Source organism: Sus scrofa, chromosome 15, assembly GCF_000003025.6.
Source record: "Sus scrofa isolate TJ Tabasco breed Duroc chromosome 15, Sscrofa11.1, whole genome shotgun sequence".
NCBI classification, from domain to species: Eukaryota; Metazoa; Chordata; class Mammalia; order Artiodactyla; family Suidae; genus Sus; species Sus scrofa.
Genome location: NC_010457.5, coordinates 65,648,040 through 65,667,654, shown reverse-complemented (window position 1 = coordinate 65,667,654; position 19,615 = coordinate 65,648,040). Strand labels below are relative to the sequence as shown.

The following is a 19,615-nucleotide window of genomic DNA, read 5'->3' as shown; positions in this document are numbered from 1 at the left end:
TTCACTGAGTGCTGGTGATGAATGCGAGGAGAGAGTGCAGAGGTCAGAGAGGGGGATGGTTCGTAGGAACGGACGTGCTGGGGAAGTTAGAGTCAGATATAGAAACGGGGAGGGGCTGTGACCTCACAGGAAGCAAGGGTCTTCATGGGGAAACAGGAAAAGTGCCTCCTGCAATAGCTCAAGAGGGTCAGTGGAGAGAGAAAGTACTCGTGCAAGTTTAGAAGGAGATTAGGACTTTCACAGAAAACACAGGATGGCCAGAGTGCAAGCGACCCCCTGCACACACATCTGTTCTTCCTAAAGACTTGGCACCCTTTGCACGCCTATCTCTCCTTCCCTGGGGAGTGACAGGGCAGAGGGTGCATGCTGGCACCCTTTATTTTTTAGCATTGAGGAGTTCCTGTTGTGGCTCAGTGGTTAACTAATCTAACATCCATGAGGATGCCTTAATCCCTGGCCTCGCTCAGTGGATTAAGGATCCGGCATTGCCATGGGCTGTGGTGTAGGTCACAGATGCAGCTCGGATCCTGTGTTGTTGTGGTTGTGGCATAGGCCAGCAGCTACAGCTCAGATTGGAACCATAGCCTGGAAGCCTCCATATGCTGCAGGTGCGGTCCTAAAAAAAGAGAAAAAAATTTTTTTTTAGCATCGAGAACTCCCAAACTATACAGGCTTCTTACTAGAAATTCAAACCACAGAGATGTAACAGTAATAACTTAAAAAAAAACTCTCTTTAGGGACCTAAGAGATTTCGCTCAAGGAAATGTGGGAAATAAAAGCTCTAACACATCTATTGGAATCAAGCAGGAGCTGGACTATGAACAGACCATGAAAAAAGCTCCTTTCCTCTCCGTGGGGTGCAATTTGGATCAAAGGAACAGCGTGTTAAGAGCAGGTTAATTTAGGCAATAATTTAAAATAGCACTTGTGCCAGGCACTGTGTGTGAGGGGCTTTTGCATACGTGGGCACAGGAAGTCCTCAAAGCCACTCCTGAAGGTAAACACTGTTGCCCTTATTCTCTCTCTCCATCTCTGTCTCGCTCTTTCTCTCCCGGCAGGTGTACTTTACTATGAGATTGGTATATATTCACTAGTCCACATAAGCTCTTGCCAGATACCCCTCCCTCTCCCTGGCCTGTCTTCAGCTGTGGGATTGGCTTGGAGTGAGGTAGTTTTAAAAGGAGCTGCCCCTCACCCTGTCATTGCATTCTCATAGCAAGCCCATGGTGAGGACAGCGGCTGTGGTCAGCTCCCTTTCAGAGATGGGGCCAAGGAAGAGTTTTCTTTTCTTGTTTTTTATTGGGGGGGGGGTCTTTTAAGGGCTGAACCTTAAGCATATGGAGGTTTCCAGGCTAGGAGTCAAATTGGAGCTACAGCTGCTATCCTACACCACAGCACAACAACGCCAGATCTGAGCTGTATCTGCGATCTACACCACAGCTCATGGCAACGCTGGATCCTTAATTCACCAAGCAAGGCCAGGGACCAAACCTGCATCCTCATAGATACTAGTCGGGTTTGTTACTGCTGAGCCACAACAGGAACTCCAAGAGTCTCAATTTAGATTAAGGAACAGAGCCCGAGTGGGTTTAATACAGGACATCCTAGGTTATGCAGCGAGTGAGCAGCAGGTGCAGGGTTTAACTTGAGGTCTACTGGAAGGTCTCTGATCTTTTCTTTACCCCACACTCTGCCTGGGATGGACCATGCCCTGGAGGTAAGCAAACCAAGCTGCCTAAGGTGCAAAGCTTAGAAGCAATCATTCTCAATGTGGTCAAAGGGCCAACTTGACATGGACCCAAGGGTGAACGCCTTCTAAAATTCTGGACCCTATGTGTCTCAGGTAGTCCTGCTCTCATCCTGACACTGCCCTGGGGTCTGGCCTTGAGACCATGGCTCTGTTTTGGGCTGAGCTTTAAGCTATAAAACATTCATGTGGTTTCTTTCTTTTTTTTTTTTTTTTAAATTTAGAACATGATAGTTAGTATTGGTGAAATTAGTAGATATAAGTCTAAAAATCAGAAAAGGGAGAATTAAGCTTTTTTTGTTTTTCAAAAATGAATGTCTCTTGGGAAATAGAGACACCAAATCTATCAAGTAGTTTTGTAACATATGACTGAAATTGCTAGCTTTTCTGAACATTTGCCTGCCTATTTGGTGTTTAATTAAGGAGCCTGAAAAGGAATGATCAGAAAGGACGGACACAGGGATACCAAATATGCCAAGAAACCAGAGACCAGGACTCAGCTGCTTATCATTTTAAGTGTCATATTTTTTAAAATGAAGAGTTTTTCAAACATCGTGTCTCTCTTTATAGCTCACCTGGTCACCAAAACATACCTATGAGTTCCTTGTTGCGAACATCTAGGGCCATATTCCTCAAGGCGGTCGCCACAGAAGAAACAACTCTATCGTTATCCATCCGCAGAAGTTCTACAAGGATGGGGAGCCCTTTTTCTTTGCGGACAGCTGCTCGGATATACGCTGCAAACTAGGGAGAAAAACAAGGCAATAAGTAATATATAATAGAGGTCAACTCTCTGATGTTAATGTTGCCTAAAAAAGATATTTCTGGGGAGTTCCCGCTGTGGTGCAGCAGAAATGAATCCGACTAGGAACCATGAGGTTGCAGGTTTGATCCCTGGCCTCACTCAGCGGGTGAAGGTTCTGGTGTTGCTGTGGATGTGGTGTAGGCCGGCAGCTGTAGCTCTGATTCGACCCCTGGACTGGGACCCTCCATAGGCCCTGAGTGCAGCCCTAAAAAGCAAAAAAAAGAGGTTTCTGAAAGATGAAGTAATAGATTAAATGTTTTGTTCCCAATAAGGAGATTAAATCTGTGATGCTGGTTAAGAGAAAACCAGTTTGCGAGAAAGATAAGCTACGATGACTGATTTAAAAAGAAATCCCAAAGCCTGAAAACCTCAAGCCACCATCTGGCAGATATTTTTGTGTGAAAGAGAGAAGGCAGTGATTTCTTTCTTCTTCAGATACATAAACATGGTTAAGGACGGATGGCAGGTCTTCTCTGCAGCTGGCCCCATGCCAGGTACAGAGGCTAAAAATAGGATGGCAGAGCAGGTAACCGATCACTGCACATTAAAGGAGAACCTGTCTCCATCAAGTTATTTTCCCCTGTATTCTCTGCAACAATATTTAGAGTTTGGTAGCCTTTCAAAGAAACTGCTTGGAAAAATCCCTTGCCTCAGAAGAAAAGGAATTCTCCAGAAACACCGAGCATCGTAATTCATATGGGCTGGTGAAAAACTAAGCATGTCTGTGTGCAAAATGCTTTCTCACTCAAGATTAGTTAGCTGCTGCCACTGCTTTTTTTAATCGGCAGTCAAGAACTTCTCTCGTGATTAAGAGGCAAGTCTGTACGGTGAGTCAGTCTGTGCACCATATGAACTGGAAACGAACACTAAAGCATCGGGGAAACAAACAAAAAAGGGAACATTTGAAAATGGGTCTTTAATCTTGTTTTGAGCTTTCACTGACATTTTTACCAGTTCAAATAGTCTTTCAAAATTCAGGATAATTGAAAAATGTTGTTCATAAAACATCTAATACTTTCCTGCTGTGGTCAAGACACGAAGACAAAGGTCTGCCAGCCCTCTGTATTATTTTGAACATGAAAATATGTGATTGACCACTTAGTTTCTTTAATATCGACAGAATGGGTTATTTTAATAACACAAATAAAAGGAAAAGATGCAGGGAGTTCCTGTTGTGGCTCAGAGGAAACAAATCCGATTAGGAATCATGAGGTTTCAGATTTGATCCCTGCCCTCGCTCAGTGGGTTAAGGATCCAGTGTTGCAGTGAACTGTGGGGTGGATCACAGACATGGCTTGGATCTGATGTGGCTGTGGCTGGTGGCTACAGCTCTGATTCGACCCCTAGCCTGAGAACTTCCATACGCTGTGGGTGCAGCCCTAAAAAGCAAAAACAAACAAAAAAAAAAACCCAAAAAAACCAAAAAATAAAAAAGTAAAAGGAAAAAATGCATTTCAAAGACCCTATTAGCTTTCTTGATAAGAGATGGATATTCCTATTTTCTAAATCAAATAAAATCTGCCTGGGAAATAGGATACACAACTTGCTATCAGGTAAAGCACAGGCAGCTTTGGCAACTTTTCTCTCTGAGACCTGCAAGGACAGGACCAGCACCTGTCTCACCCAGAGGCCAACTGGCTCAGCCCAGCCCTGAGCACCTCCAGTCTGGAGCAATATAGCCATCACCACCCCCAAATAGCATCTCACCTGATAACATCTATCACCATGATTATCTTGGTTTCTTATTGAAGAGCCAATATTTTGATTTATTATTTTAGACACCTTTGAAATCACTTCCATATGTTTATATATAAACTTTTTTTTCTTTTTTAAGGCCACACCTGCAGCATATGGAAGTTCCCAGACTAAGGATTGAATGGGAGCTGCAGCTGCCGGCGTACACCACAGCCACAGCAATGCCAGATCTGAGCTGTGTCTATGACCTACACCACAGCTCAAGGCAACACTGGATCTTTAACCCACTGAGTGGGGCTAGGGAACAAACCCAAGTCCTCATGGGTACTGGTTGAGTTCGTTAACACTGAGCCACAATGGGAACTCCCATAGGTTTCTATTTTCAATAACCTTGCCATCTTTTATTTATTAAATGATCCCAGAAAATAAAATTCTTACACAACTTAAATCACATCTATTTTAATGGCTGTCTTTTTATCACCATCAAATGCTTCCTGGGTCACAGCAGCTGGAGGTGAACACTGGGTCACCAGCATAAATATTTATGAATACTTGTGTGCTAGGCACTCTCCTTGGTCCTCCACATTTATTACCTCATTTAATGCTCACAAACACCTAAAAAGGTAGGTATTCTTTCCACTTTGCAGATGATGAAACTAAAGACAAAGATCTGAGGCTCCCAGATAGTAAGTGGGGGGAGGAGGTCAGGATTCAAAACCAAGGAGTCTGGCTCCAGAGCCAGCACTTAGGTGCTAAGTTATTAGCATTTTAATCAAAAACAACAATAAGAGAATAACCACAGCGGCTTAGCACTAGGCCCTAATCACCTGTATATTTTCATTAGAGAAACTGGCTGCACGAAACAAACCTTACCAAGGCCTAATGATGCCTCTCACACTCATGGAAGAAGCAGCAGCCAGAAGATTTTCATTTTGGGAGGTGGTGGGGGGGGAAGTAGCCAAAACCAAGCATTATAAGAATTCTACTAAAGCATAATTATCAGGTAAGTTGCTAGATGACATTTAAAAAGTTTTGAGAGCTTGCTTAAGGGGGTAACAGTAGGAAATCACCTTCAATTTTCATAAAAAAGTCACACCCCTATTAGGGTATGTGAAAACTGTGCCACAGATATGCTCTGCAAGTGCCTGAGAGGCAAGTGCCCGACCTCAGCTCTAAGTCAGGCCCCTGCATCTCTCGTCAGGCTCCCCAACAGAATCCCAGCCTCAATCTTCCTCTTCTTGGAATCACCTTCTGCACCGATGCAGAGAGAATCCAGGGTCCACATCAGCCTGTCTATGCCGCTTGACTGCTTAAATCCTTTCAGGGTCTCCTCTGGTCTGAAAGTCAGGTTCCACTTCCTGAGGCTACAACATGGGCCTTCGTCACACCCCACCCTCCGTGTCCCAGCAGCCAGCCTGTAGTCTCCACCCACTGTTCTCACCTTGAGGCCTTTCTCCTGGGGTCCCTTTACCTTTATCCGGATGGCTTCCTCAGACTGCTGGCTGCATTCTGCTCATACAGATTCCATTTGGACAGCACCACCCCTCCAGGAACCCCTTCCCTACCTGCCAGTTCCCTCTTTGCTTGCCTTTCCCTCACCTGACAGGCTGGGTTAGATGCAGACCCTAGTGCACACCCATCCTGCAGAGTCTACACTGCACTGACTCGATCAGTCTGTTTGTCTTGCTAGTCTTCAGTTTCTCACCGGGAAGGGCTATGTCATGCATCTATGGATCCCTCGAGCCTCCTGCCATCTCTTCGCTTTTTCCTTCCCATCCTTTACCAAACTCTAATCGCCTGTCTCCTTTTCCATGTTCACTGCTGATATGACTGCACAGGTGGAAAGACGCGCGGACGAGTGGAAGATATCCTACCTTCCAGTTTCCAGCAGAGAGGTTCTGGAGAGATCCTGCAGAGCCTTCCAGGGTGGCTGGGTTGGAACTTTCTGCTAGAAGGGTCAGGTATGGTTTTACCACTGACGGATGCCATAGCATCTCAACCCCTTTGGGGGACTTCGACAGTCCTGGGATAGGACCGACTCCATCCCACTGAAAGACAAAGAGCAGACATTAGTGGAAGCAAAATGAACACAGCATCCAACACTGGAAAATATTCCTTTCTGCTGGACTCAGCAAGAGCTATGCACAAAAACTGCATGATGAGAAAAATATTCTTTTCTTGCCAAATATGTGATTTCTTACTCCCAGAGAAATGAAACTTTAGAGTTTCATGTCAAATAAAATGCTAACTTGATCCTCTTGCGGCGTTCTCTTTTTCTTCTTCTTCTTCTTCCCCCAGCAGCTCGGCTCCGAGTCTTTACTGGGAGACTCTTTTCCTAGTAAGTCATCCAGTTCATTCAGCCCCAGCAGCCGGGCCTGCGGCACCTCCAGCTCCAGCCGATAGGACAGGTTCCTCAGGGTGCACACGCAGTTCTCCACTGTCTGCAATCAACACGGCATAGGGTTAAAACCACTGTAGCACGTGGTGCTGTACTGAGCACCAGTGATAGTACTTAAATGTAGAATATGAGAGAACTGCTTTTCACTTCTGGGCACCTGCAACAAAGCCACAACTATGACTCCAGAATTTTGGTGGGATGTTCACCTGATGGAGTGCAGAGCCTGCATTCTGCTGAGGCCTGATTTCAGGCTGACTGAAATGTTTGAGGCTCTAAAGATAAAATGCCCCGGAGTTTCTGTCGTGGCTCAGTGGTTAACGAATCCGACTAGGAACCATGAGGTTGTGGGTTCGATCCCTGGCCTTGCTCAGTGGGTTAAGGATCTGGCGTTTCCGTGAGCTGTGGTATAGGTTGCAGACGCAGCTTGGATCCTGAGTTGCTGTGTCTCTGGCATAGGCCAGTGGCTACAGCTCCGATTCGACCCCTAGCCTGGGAACTTCCATATGTAGCGGGAGAGGCCCCAGAAAAGGCAAAAACCAAAAAAAAAAAAAAAAAAAAAAAAGACAAAATGCCCGGTGTTGATGCTTCAGAGCTGCTGCAGTGGTAGAGATGCACCCACATTACCAGGACCTCACTCCTTCTCACCTGGCAGAATATGGAGGTTCTCAGGCTAGGGCTCGAATTGGAGCTACAGCTGCTGGCCTACACCACAGCCACAGCAACACGGGATCCAAGCTGAGTCTATGACCTAACACCACAGCTCACAGCAATGCTAGATCCTTAATCCGCTAAGCAAGGCCAGGGATTGAACCCACGTCCTCATGGATGCTAGTCAGATTCATTAACTGCTGAGCCACGATGGGAACTCCTGGCTGTCACTTTGAAATTTTCCTCGACCTCCTTCCCAGCCAATCACTCATCATTCCTCTTTTCCTTCTCAGACCCTATTTACAACCCCAGGTCTACTTATGGCCTGTGTCCAGCTCATCCTGAACAAGTGCCCCACCTGCCTTGGGACTCTAGTCCTTTCTTCCTACTGGGACTTGACACTTCTAGTCCTTTTTTCCTATTTCTCCCCACCTTTCCCAGCCCCCCATGCTGGGGCGGACCCTGGAAAAATGATGAGCCATAAACCCAGGGCTTATGCTGGGTAATAGACAGATCAGCTGGCAGCAGAGGGAGCGGGTGAAAGGCCAACCTGGGATGGAGAAAGAGGCATCTCAAGTTGGTGCCAAGGCAAGAAGGGCAGGGAGGTTGGTGGGATTTCAGTGCCTCGACCAGGAGCTTATATTCAGTAGGTACTCAGATACAGACGGCTCTGATTCTAGCAGCAGGGGATAGAGAATGGAGGCAACAGCCGTGGAGCAATCACCTTGACAATGAGCCCAGGAGAATCACAAAGTCTGGATCCTGGCAGAGCCTTTACCACATAGAAGCACTCAGTTTTCATGGTTCTAAGGCTACTTTATTCAGTGCTCATGTTCCTGTTAACTTATAATTTAGACTCTCTTCCTTTAATCTGGAAGGGAGCCTGACAAGGACAGGGTCAAGAGTTCTGGAAAGAGCCAATGGCATGCACATAGCAGCGGTCGGCAGCTGGTTGTCCTCTGCCACCACGGCGCTCAGAGCCAGGAGGGCACTAACCTTGCTGTCGTAATCAGATGTGTTCACACATGTGTGGATCACGTACAGCAGCGAGTCCACCAGCCCCTCGCAAGATCTCATTTGCTTTCTTGCTTCCTCCCCCGCGGAGCTGAGATTCCTAAACAGGCAGAGACACGTGGGAGCTTGTTAGCCGTGGAGCCTTACCTTAATGATCTGAGGACCTGAGGACGGGTGACAGAGCAGCACGCAGATCTGGTCTGAGGAGGCATTTGGAAGCCTGCCGTTTAATATCCTGAGAGTGCCCAGTAATAGCCAGTCCTCCTTACCCCACAATAAAGGGAAGCATGGGCACTTGAACTTTGCATCTCTCTTGTGATAGGTTACTTTCTAATCCTTTAGAATAATTATTTTGGGGCTTTATCCTTAGTTTCCTTACATATAAAAAGGTAGAATAATAGTAACTACCTCACAGGGTGGCTGGGAGGAAGAGATGAGTTGCTACAAAAGAAGCAATTAGAGAAGTGCCTACTGTAGGAAAGATGTCCCCTAGCCATGCATGGTTGCTATTTTTAGTCATGCTTCACCTCCCTTGTGAGGCTACAAGGTCTTTGCAGTCGCCTGCACCTATTAAAATGTTTTGCGTGTAGTAGGTGGTCTAATGAACAAACACATCATCTCTTGTATAAACAGTTCAAGTTAAATAGAAACATTTGTTTTTACGGCAATTTTTCTCATCTTTTAAATTATTAAAAACTATGAAAATTGTTTTTGGTTCTCATTCCATTTTGAAATTTGTGCTATCAATTCAACTTCATGAACTAATACCAAACTCTAAGGATCTATTTTATGTCCCATTAACAAGGGGTTCTAGGCTAATCGAGATTCTACAAAACCTAGATAAGGGCAGTCTGGAATGACTTTTCACCTTTGACCTTCTGGGGCCAGAGATATACTCTGATGCCTCTTCTGTCCTTATGCGCTGTAACCTCTAAGCAGCACTCTACAGCTGCCTTCTTCCGTTCCTCTATGAGCTCTGAGGATGGGCACCCGCCAGTTTTTCTGCTCATCTTGTTGCCTTTCCTCCTCAGCCCTTCTGCCGGTGGGTCCCTCTGGAGTGCCCAGGGCTATGGCCGTCCCTTCTTGTCTTCATCTTTGCACTCTCCTGGGTGGCCTCCTTCTGCTCCTTAGATTTAATACAGCCTATGGACCCACGACTCCCAAAAGTCTATGTTCAGCCTGACCCCTCTCTAGAATTCTAGATACATCTAAGTGTTTTCCTGATATTACTACATGGACAGCTAATTAGACATCTCAAAGTAGACAAGCCAAAATCCTCAGCTGTTCCCTCCCTCCAGCCTCCTCCTCCCCTCTGTCTGGCTTCATCAACGGCACTTCAGGGCTCCCAGTTGACCCAGCCAAATATTTAGGCCCTGTTCTTCTTACTTCCCTTTTCCTCACTCGGTATATTCAATTCAGTAGCAAACCTTGTCTGCCTCTTCCTCCACAGCATACCCCACTCTGCCTACCTCTCTCTTGAGCCTGGTCTCGGCTGTTCTCATCGTCTGCCTGGATTGATGCATAGCATCCATCTTCCTGTCCCCACTGTCGCCCCCATCACAGCCAGAAACCATCCACACTCCCATGACTGAAACCCTCTGACGGTTTCCTGTGGCCCTTGCCATGCAGTACAAATTCATTCCTCCGATTTAAAAAAATCCAACATAACCTGTACCACTCTTTGCCTTGCCCATGAAGCTCCAGCCTCAAGTTCATTTCTGCCCTGGAGCCTTTATGCTATCTATTCCCCTTTACCTATTGCCTAGAATGTGTCTCCTCAACTCCCCTACTCCCACCCTCAAATGAGCAGCTCCTTGTGGTATTTCAGATCTAGGCTTAAACTTTACCTTCTCTGAGAGACCACCTGACTATCAAAGTAACCACCTAATAACTCTTATGTCACCCTATTTTTAAAATGGCACCCATTGTTATTTTCTTGTTTATTTATTTGTCTTCATCATCTATCTGAGCAGGGACCCAGTCTATTTTGCTTATCACTAAATTTACACAGAAAGCATTCACCAAATGTTAATAGCTATGAACCACTAGGGGAGCCTGAGCTGGAGTCCTGGTCCTGGGCTGACTCTGAAGCCTGGCAGGCTAGCTAAGTGGTCATGGCCTCCCCGATCCAGGTCCAGGGAGAGGATGAGATGCTGCCCCACGAATCAGGAGAGGCCATGTCACCTGCTCTGTGACACAGGAACCTGAGTCAGGGAGCTGGCTTGTTTTCCTGGAGCCTGAGTCGTGTTGCTCCCCTTCCCAGCCTCGTTCTAGTGGTAGGGACGGTCGGTCACAATAAGTAGAAGGCTTCAGAGCAGAAGCCCAGGCCTTCCCTCCACCTCCCTCCAATTCTCTGTTGTAGAGATGCTTATACATCTCGGCTTAAGTGGTAAATAGTGCTCACTGCGTGTTAGACGCTACATGAAGCGTTTTATGCAGGCTGAGCCTTCATAACTCTGAGATGGCATTATTATGCCTAAAGATGAGGAAATTGAGGCTCAGAATGGGATAGGAAGCTGGTCTGTCTGAGGCAGAGCCCATTTTGGTCACCAGGCCATATAGCCCCAAGGTTTCTGTTTCAAGTTTCCAGGAAGCCTGGGAAACTGGGTGGTAACTGAGCTGATGAAAGTTAACAGCAAATAATGAACAATACTATGTGCACTTAAAGAAGGCTTTATGGATTTTAAATGCTAAAGATAATGATGGAAAAGAGTATTTGGGTTCATTTGCAATTATTTAAGAAACTCAAACCCAAGGATGGTTTCATCCACACCTTTTGGCACCCTTTCAAAAGCAAAAAGATTTCAACACATTTAAAAAAAACTAAAGTATAATTAACATTATATTAGTTTTCAGGTGTACAACACAATGACTTGACATTTGTATACATTGTGAAATGATCACCACGCCAAGTTTAGTTACCATCTGTCACCAAAGTTACCAAGCGTTTTTTGTTTGCAGGGGGATGAGAACTTCTAAGATTTACTTTCTTAGCTTCTTTCAAACCATGCTATATATTACATCCCCATGACTTCATTTTAAAACTGGAAGTTTGTATTTCCACATTTTAAATTTAAACAAAAACCAGGGTATAAACACATTAGAAATCAGAATGTGATAACCAGAAAAATGCAGTTAAATGGAAAACACTGGAATTTTTCCAGTAATTTTAGATTGGAAGGGCTTTTTTGACTAATCTACAGAAGAGTCATTTATAAGATAATGTCTTTCAAGCCACTAGTCTGTTCTCTTAATGTTTTCTTCACAGGACAACAAAGGCCAGTGGCCTAAATTCTGAAACAACCTTGGAAACCTACACAGATGTTAATAAAACTTAGGTGAGTCATCTTAAAATCAACTGACCTATGTATGACACATTATTTAGTCACAAACTGAACTGAAAAGAAGAAATAAAAAATTTACCTCAGGCAACCTGTGGTATTACGCAGAACGAGTGAAGTCTGAAATTTAATTTTATGATCATCATCAAAAGAAGAGTTATTCCATCCAGAATGTGGAACGATCACAGTGTTTGTTAAGGTTGAGAGAGCATCTCGGATGATTGTCATCTTTACGGCATCACATGAAGATAAATTCCAGAGAACTCCTAAGAAGTGAGATTTAAAAAATCACATCATCAGTTAGAAATCCTACAGTTTCAGGAATGAAATCAACATATTAGCTTTAATTGATGTCAACTAGGTCTGTTCCAAACCTCATCTAAGGCCTGAATTTACAGTCAGGCTGGGGATGGACCTCTAATAATGTTGAGTGAATGGATGTGAACTTCTGGCAGTGTATGACCAAGCCATCCTCATCTTAAGTTTCAGAGCCCAGGCATCTATCAGTCAAGATGACTGTGGTTTGACAAAGCAAATTAGAGCTACTCCTCAAGGGGCAGGGGTGCAATGTGATCAAGGGGTATAAACATGATGCATCTGTGATGGCTATAAAAATGTGGTTCATTGGATCATCCCTGATAGTCGAAGGTTCTGTGTGACAAACCGTTTTTAGAATCTAGTACTTGAAAAAAACTTCTCTTTCTCAAAAGATGGACATTTCTTCATCATACCTCCTCTTCTTACTTTTGCTACTAGGAAGCTCCAGCTTAAATATTATGCAGCAGTAACTTTACTGGTACCGAGGGGTGGTCACATTTATTTCATCTCCCTTGTTTAGATAAGGTTTCAACATTTCTATTTCCAAGTCAAGAGTTTTATTAGCATGTGCAAGTTTCTACCATTCCTTTTTGGATACAGTGAGCCTAACAATAAATTAAAAGCTATTGATATTGTAATTCACATCAAGATTGCTAGGAGAACAGATCTCAGCTGTAGCTTATTAGAGTATTATTTGAATTATAAGCATATTAGAGGGTCTTCATTTCTGTGTCAACTATAAGAAAGTTAAATTATGGTTATAGCATATATATCTTCTAATAATTACTCTTTTAGAAATCAGCAGATTCAAGATCATACCTACTCTAATGTCATTTTCACATCAACACACTTTTCTGAATAAGATGGGAAGGGGTGAAGGAGAGACGGTGCAGCTGGTTTCTCTGCACTGAGGTCCCTCAGAGCCCCACACTCCCCATGTACCCTTGGCAAGTTGTTTCAGTCAGCCAGTGCTTTTAGAATTCTCAACACACAGAAACTCTTGAGGCCCCAGGGAGGGGAGGGAGTTGGCAAAATCTGCCCATGTCCATGGAAGCATGTCAGGCTTGTGCACAGGACTGATCAAGAGCTTGGGGCCAGAGACAAGACTGAAAATTGCTGCTCTGGGTATGGTGACCAAGGAACCAGCCTGGAAACTGTGCAGGCTTCTCGGGGCTTGGTGACATCGCAGGGCCCTTTATAAAGGAGGGAGGCAGGAGAAAGCTGATGGGAGCTCTAGGTCTTTCTGGAAAAAGGAGAGGTGCAAGCAAAGGGCTAGAACTGAAAAGAGTAAAACAATGCTCTACGACCTGAGAGGACCATCCACTCCCCACATGTCTGCCCTGACCCACCCACCTTGTGTGGGGTGTGGAGGGCTGGTTGATGACAAAGGTGGATGCTTGGGCTCTGTCCTGGGACATTTCCTGGGTCCCAGCTGGGCTCTACACTGGGCCGGTTCTGCTCCTTTCACTTGGCTTTGACTTCAAGGCTTGTCTGATTGGGTTTCCCTTGTTCCTCAGGACTTTCACCCTTTCTTTGCACCGACCGTGTGGGCTGGGCCAGTCAGCCATAACCACAGCCTTCAGGACCACAGCCTCAGTAGCGACCCAGACTCGAAGAGGATTTGGAGAGTTTCGAATCAGGAAAAGATCCTGCTGTGTCTGAAAGCTTGTTCTGTCCACCATGACAGACAAGTCCCAGGGAGAGGACAGCACATGCCATAGGTGCTTCCAGCGTGAACTTGAACTCCACAGGCAGAGCTGTTTCTCCACTGATTCTAATAAAACCAGCTACATATCTATATGAATGGTTTCAGACCAGCTCCCTGGATTCTGGGGGTTCTGCTGGGCTCTTAGGGGCAGCCATGAGAGGGGTGGGGGGAGAGGTGGCGGCAGGGGTCCAGATCCCACCCCAGTTCAGGCAAGGTGGTGCCATTCTTATCTGTTCTTAATAGTGGGCTTCACTATGCTTTTTGTATCAGAGGACTGATGATGATGGAAGGGACCTGGGAGCTAAGGATGAAAAATGAGCCTCTGCAGGTCAGTTCTGACCCAAATGACAGGAGAGGGGAGGAGGAGACGAGGCAGTAGGAAGAGCAGGTCGAGGCACAGAAGTGCAGGGTGACGGTGGCAGGCTTTAATGTTTCCTGCTAACGAGGGCAACCACACTCCCCCCTGGCTCTGAAGGGGCCTGCCAGGGTCTGAGGCGACCACAGGAGCAGCATGTGGGCCAGATGCCAGTAGTAGGGAAGGGTCATTTCCTAACCTGCCTGCTGGCAATTTTACAACATGTGATTCCTAAGGCCACTGGAGCAATTATCTCCCTCTGTGAAAGCCTTTCAAATTCCTCACCCCACACAACTCCACACATGGGAGAGAGCCGCACTTTCCAATAAGCTATGTTCTACTTCACAGAACAAACGCATTCCAGTAAAGTTAATTTAAGGCAAGGTTTATGGAAAGGAAAGCCTATCATATTGTAGGCTACAGTATAAAATTAGGTACATCTCTACTGAAAATTAAACATGTTGAGTCACAAACTTCAGGTAAAAACATGACTTCGAAAGGGGTGGTTTTTAGCACGTTGGATCTTGGAACTGATGCCTAGAAGTTCTCTGATCATTGGCAGAAAAGCTTGTTTTTGCCTCCATTCCTGGCTACTTCTAAGACCCACTTCTGGCAAGAGGATAGTCCCCAGATTTGCGGATTCACCTGATTTTTTTGCGCCGGAACTGGCATTTTGTCTGGCTCTTTCTTTTCCTTACCAGGCATTTAGAGTGACCAGTGGAGTTATAGGTCATCCTACAGTTTATTAGTAGCATTATATCTACATGGGTTTGCAGAGCATAAACATTCATCAATCAACATAAATAGCAGTAACATGACCATTCACTGTGCTTTTACTCTGTACCAGGCACTGTGCGCTGTACACATCATACTTTAAAGAGTCGCTGCACAAAATGAATTAACTTTCCATTTAATTACTCTGTAGGCTTGAAATTCTACATGTTGATTTTCTTAAAGGATGATGAGCATTCATTTTTCTAAATTTAATTTTCATTTAAATTTTGTAAGGCAAGTGTAATGAGTAACAAACACTCTATCATCCAGTGTTTCAGGTCTGGTTACACATATGCAGGGCACATAATAGGTGCTCCGAAATACATGGGGATGGATCCAATTTAATAATACTGTATTTGTTTTTAGATTTCCGTTTTATTTCTTGCCTGTCAGAGCTACCTCCTATTTCTTCCCCTTCACTCCTTTTCTTGAAACTGAGTGTTTTGAGAGTGTCTTCTTCAAAGTCCTTTAACTATGGGAAAAGGGTCCGAACAACGGTCCTTAGGGAAAGGTTGACACCGTCGGCACAGTGTTGCCTGCTTTTCACATGGAGACCAAAACAGATGGCTGCTGAAACCACTACCCAGGCTATGGGGCCAGGAGAATCACATTGCTGTTTCATCTCCAAGAACCAGACCAAAATGCTTGAATCCCCATCCCTCAAACTGCAGACTAGAAAGGGCCAATGTTGCCCAAATATAAAATGTAAGATTACTAGAAAAAATATGTAATCCTTCAGCAGACTTGTCAACAGGCTGATTAGGCTATCTTTTGGTCAACGCTGATGACTTATTGATCCTAAAACCAGTATGCTATAGACTTTCTTTTCAGCAACTTCAATAAGTGATCAAAATTATTCTTGAGCAGAAAAAGGAAAGATTCTATTTTTGCTAAGGTGGAAGTATTCAAGGGATTCACACAAAGGCAGCTTTCTGATCCCGCACTAAGAGTTATATTAACCTTCCAAGCCTGCACTTTCCATGTAACACAAAAGAACTACAACATTTGGTGTGGATTTAACTAGCTGTTTCGAACATCAAAGCCAAGTCTCAAGACATTGGTTTTTTTTCTTCCCTATTTACTATTTCAAAGATAAAGGCTATGGAAGGCCCAAACAACCATTTCTGATCAACCAATACTGGATGAAGAAGGTTCAATTAAACTTAAAAGCCTTAGCTATGGAATGATTAATTTGGCTTTTCTACTCAAAGTAAAAAGCACTATTCTTAAGACCAACTAATAACACCTATATGCGCATGCCTCACTGAAGTAGTAATAAAAACAGGGTTCTCTTCACTTAGTCTGTCTAGGGCTTCATTTAACAGGTCAGGAAAAATCCTTGTAGAACAGTAAGTAATGAATAGAAAATACACCAACTCCTACATATAGTGAGACTGATGAGAAAGAAGCTGTAGGGTTAGCATTCTTCATCAACATGATAAACCTCCAGCCCTGACAGCCTTTAACGCAAAATCTGCTTCAAAAATATTCACCAAGGGGCACAGTCTTTAAGGTATTAGCCTGCTGTGGCCCCCTTTGCCTGGCAAAGCAATGAAACTATCTTTTTCTCCTTAAAAAAAAAAAAAAAAAAATTACCAGCATGCTCCACTCTGTCTCTTGGTTCCTTAAAAGAAAGTTAAAAATAAACCATAATTCTGGAGTTCCCTTGTGGTGCAGTGGGTTAAGGGTCTGGCACTGTCACTGCAGTGGTTTGGCTCGCTGCTATAGAGTGGGTTCAATCCCCGGTCCAGGAACTTCGGCATGCCATGGGTGTGCCCCCCCCCCAATAAACTATAATTCAGTTTAGGAATCTTGAGGTTCTTATTTAATTTATAGCAATTAGCTATTTGTTGTGAGAACTAAGAATAAACATACACACACTAATTTAGAAAATATCAGGGAATTTCATGAATAAGTAGGTAGAAAACACTACTTATTCTCCATTACAGGAAAAAGTACACATAATTATGAGCAACCAGTAACCACAGTGAAATATTGCCATAAGAGATGAAAGTTCATTTTCCCTACAAAGAATAAATTAAAGTACCTTTTCATATAAATCCTAGGCTGCAGAATTTTGAAAGAGCTCATATTTAAAACCAGCTTTTCAGCTATTCTAACAGCCAAATGATAACTTTATAGTTAAACTAGAAACTGATTTTACTTGATTAATTAAAATAATAGGACCATTTGAAAAATGTGTTTCTTAAAGGACATCATAAACCAACTGAACAACATTTGGAAAATGCTATTTCTCCGGTAGCATACATATATAACAACCTATGCAATTGTTCTTCTTTCTGATATGAGAGAAATCCAAATTCACTAGTTTTTTTAGTGTTCACTTTGTGCTGTTCCCCAATTATAAGAACAAAACAAAAATCAAAAACAAAACAAAAACCCAGCAACACAACTATTCATGGACATTATAAAAAAGAAAACTAAAACAGCAAAAAAGTACTTGTGCAATTCATGTATTACCATTGGACATGCCCCTGCATTTTCATTAATGAGTTGGCCTCATGCTCACTGCCTGTCCTTAACACTCTTGTTTTAATTACGCTCTTTCATGAGATGTCCATGAGGCCCCCAAGCCTTAGGAGTGTAAAGAGCATTAAATCAGAGATGGTAAGGTCTCTGTCTGACCGTTACCTGCACAGAGCAAAAATTGTGACAAGTCACTGCCATGCTTCTGCTCTATGGGGGCTCAGAACACTGGTATAGCTGTCCACCCTCTTCCAACTATTCTGTATGCACGGGCTCCTTGGAATTGGCTAGTGTCATGTATACCTACCGTGCAAGCCTTCTTGAAAAATGGGGGTAGAAATACTAGACTAAGAGTGAAAATATAAAACAGCAATAGTTCCCCTCATGGCCCAGTGGTTAACGAACCTGACCAGAATCCATGAGGACAGAGGTTCAATCCCTGGCCTTACTCAGTGGGTTAAGGATCCAGTGTTGCTGTGAGCTGTGGTAAAGGTCACAGACATGGCCTGGATCTGGTGTTGCTGTGGCTGTGGCATAGGCCAGTAGCTGTAGCTCCGATTGGACCCCTAGCCTGGGAACCTCCATATGCCACAGTTGTGGCCCCAAAAAGACAAATAAATAAAAACATAAAAACATCAAGGCTGCAGATTGCATACACAGGTCCAAGGGTGTGCAACTTGCCTGGTAACAAGGCAGGAACATGGGCCTCTGAACCCAGGGCCCTGTCTGCTCCTAGATGTTTTCATGTGTGATTCCCAAGATGGTCTCTGGCTGTAATACTCAGGATCATGAAATAACACACTTCTACTTCTCTCTGCAGCTGCTCTGAAACTCTCCTCTATCCCCAGTAACATTTCTATAAATCTCTATGACTTTCTGTTGGGCAGAGAGCAATGACAAGATGCTCTGGCTACTATATCCTATCACAACAGGGCCAGCTGCATCTCTGCCCCTGCCATCAGAAAAGCTCTGTATCTCATGCCTTGTAGACACATTACTTACAGCCCAGCACAGCTTAGATACATACTGTTCAAGAGAGTGGCCACTAGTCGTGGGTGGATCCAAAGCATGTGAAATGTGGCTGGTCCAAATTGAGATGCGCTCTAACTATAAAATACACATGAAATATTACCAAAACCTGAGATGAAAAACACGCATGTAAAACACCTCGTTAATAATTTTTATGTTGCTTACAAGTTGAAGCAATATTTTGGAACTTTTGGGTTAAACACACTATACTATTAAAATAAACATGTTCCTTTTTCCTTTTAAATGTAGCCACTAGGAAGATCAGAATGACACGTGTCCTTCGTTTACACTTCTACTGGAAAGCACTGATGGAGATGCTTGTTCCTGGCACACCAGACTCTAAGGGATTCAAGTAAAGTGAGTCCTTGGCTCCCAGGAGGCCTTGCTACAAATAATTACAATACAGGGCAGCTGTGACAAAGCACTCCCCTAGGTAGAGCAACAAGGCTGGCTCCCATGTGGTTTGTGCCAGGCCCTCCACAGGAAAATGAAGGGCAGGTACTGTGTTTATCAGTGGGGAGCTGGTACTGGGTGAGGGGATCTGCCAGGGGTTACAGAGCTGAAAGGAAACAGGTCAACGTGACTGATGTCCATACTCTGATACCACGCTGCCTCTCCCTGGATGGAGAACTGGAGAGTGCTGCATTCAAGCTGGAGGGCAGGGGCTGGGGAGAAGCGGGCTGGGCCTGGGGGCGAGGAGCAGGACAGGGGAACTCTGAGACTGGGATTGGCCTGGAGGATGAGGTGAGGAGTAGGGCTGGAGATCTGGACTGACAGGTGGGGGCGTGTGGGACGGTGGGAATTTGAGCCTGATGCGAGTCGAGAGTGAAACTGAAGATAATCCAGCTGTTTAGCTGTTTGTGAGAACATGGTGCTGTTAACAGGAACGAGGAAATCAAGAGGGTAGTGGGGGAAAAACAGTATGAGAAGTGCCTGCCATTTGTGACTTAAGGTAAATGACTCAAACATTCCATTGGGACTGAAATGCTGTGAATAAATAATGAAACTGAAACAGAATTGAAATGGGAAAGCAATTATTATGAGAGTGGGGCAAAAGCACTGTCTTCAATTATAGAAATGTCTTTCTCTGGACAAACTTCGAGGAAAACAGGTCATGGTGGTGGATCATCGCTTCCAGGGTTCCCAGGATGTGACTACCGTCTCAGGGGAGCTTCCTGACATGTGTGCAATGACCCCAGAGCAGACGGATGGGCAGCCCTGGTCCTGGCTTACAGGACCTGTACCCCTGCTGTTAGGCCAGACTTTGCCCACTGCTTGCTGGCTGGTAGACTGGCA

General features: G+C 44.5%; 1 protein-coding gene across 26 annotated transcripts in view; it reads right to left on the bottom strand.

Moving 5' to 3' along the window:
• The window catches only part of PKP4 (plakophilin 4), a 249,719-nt gene that overhangs the window by 13,237 nt on the left and 216,867 nt on the right, over positions 1–19,615 (bottom strand). For all 26 annotated transcript variants that reach the window (XM_021076442.1, XM_021076441.1, XM_013984155.2 and 23 more), the window contains 5 exons: positions 11,731–11,914; positions 8,290–8,407; positions 6,497–6,688; positions 6,122–6,295; positions 2,341–2,491 (listed from right to left, as the gene is read on the bottom strand). In XM_021076442.1, coding sequence (XP_020932101.1) covers positions 2,341–2,491; positions 6,122–6,295; positions 6,497–6,688; positions 8,290–8,407; positions 11,731–11,914 — 819 coding nt within the window. The remainder of the gene's footprint in view (positions 1–2,340; positions 2,492–6,121; positions 6,296–6,496; positions 6,689–8,289; positions 8,408–11,730; positions 11,915–19,615) is intronic.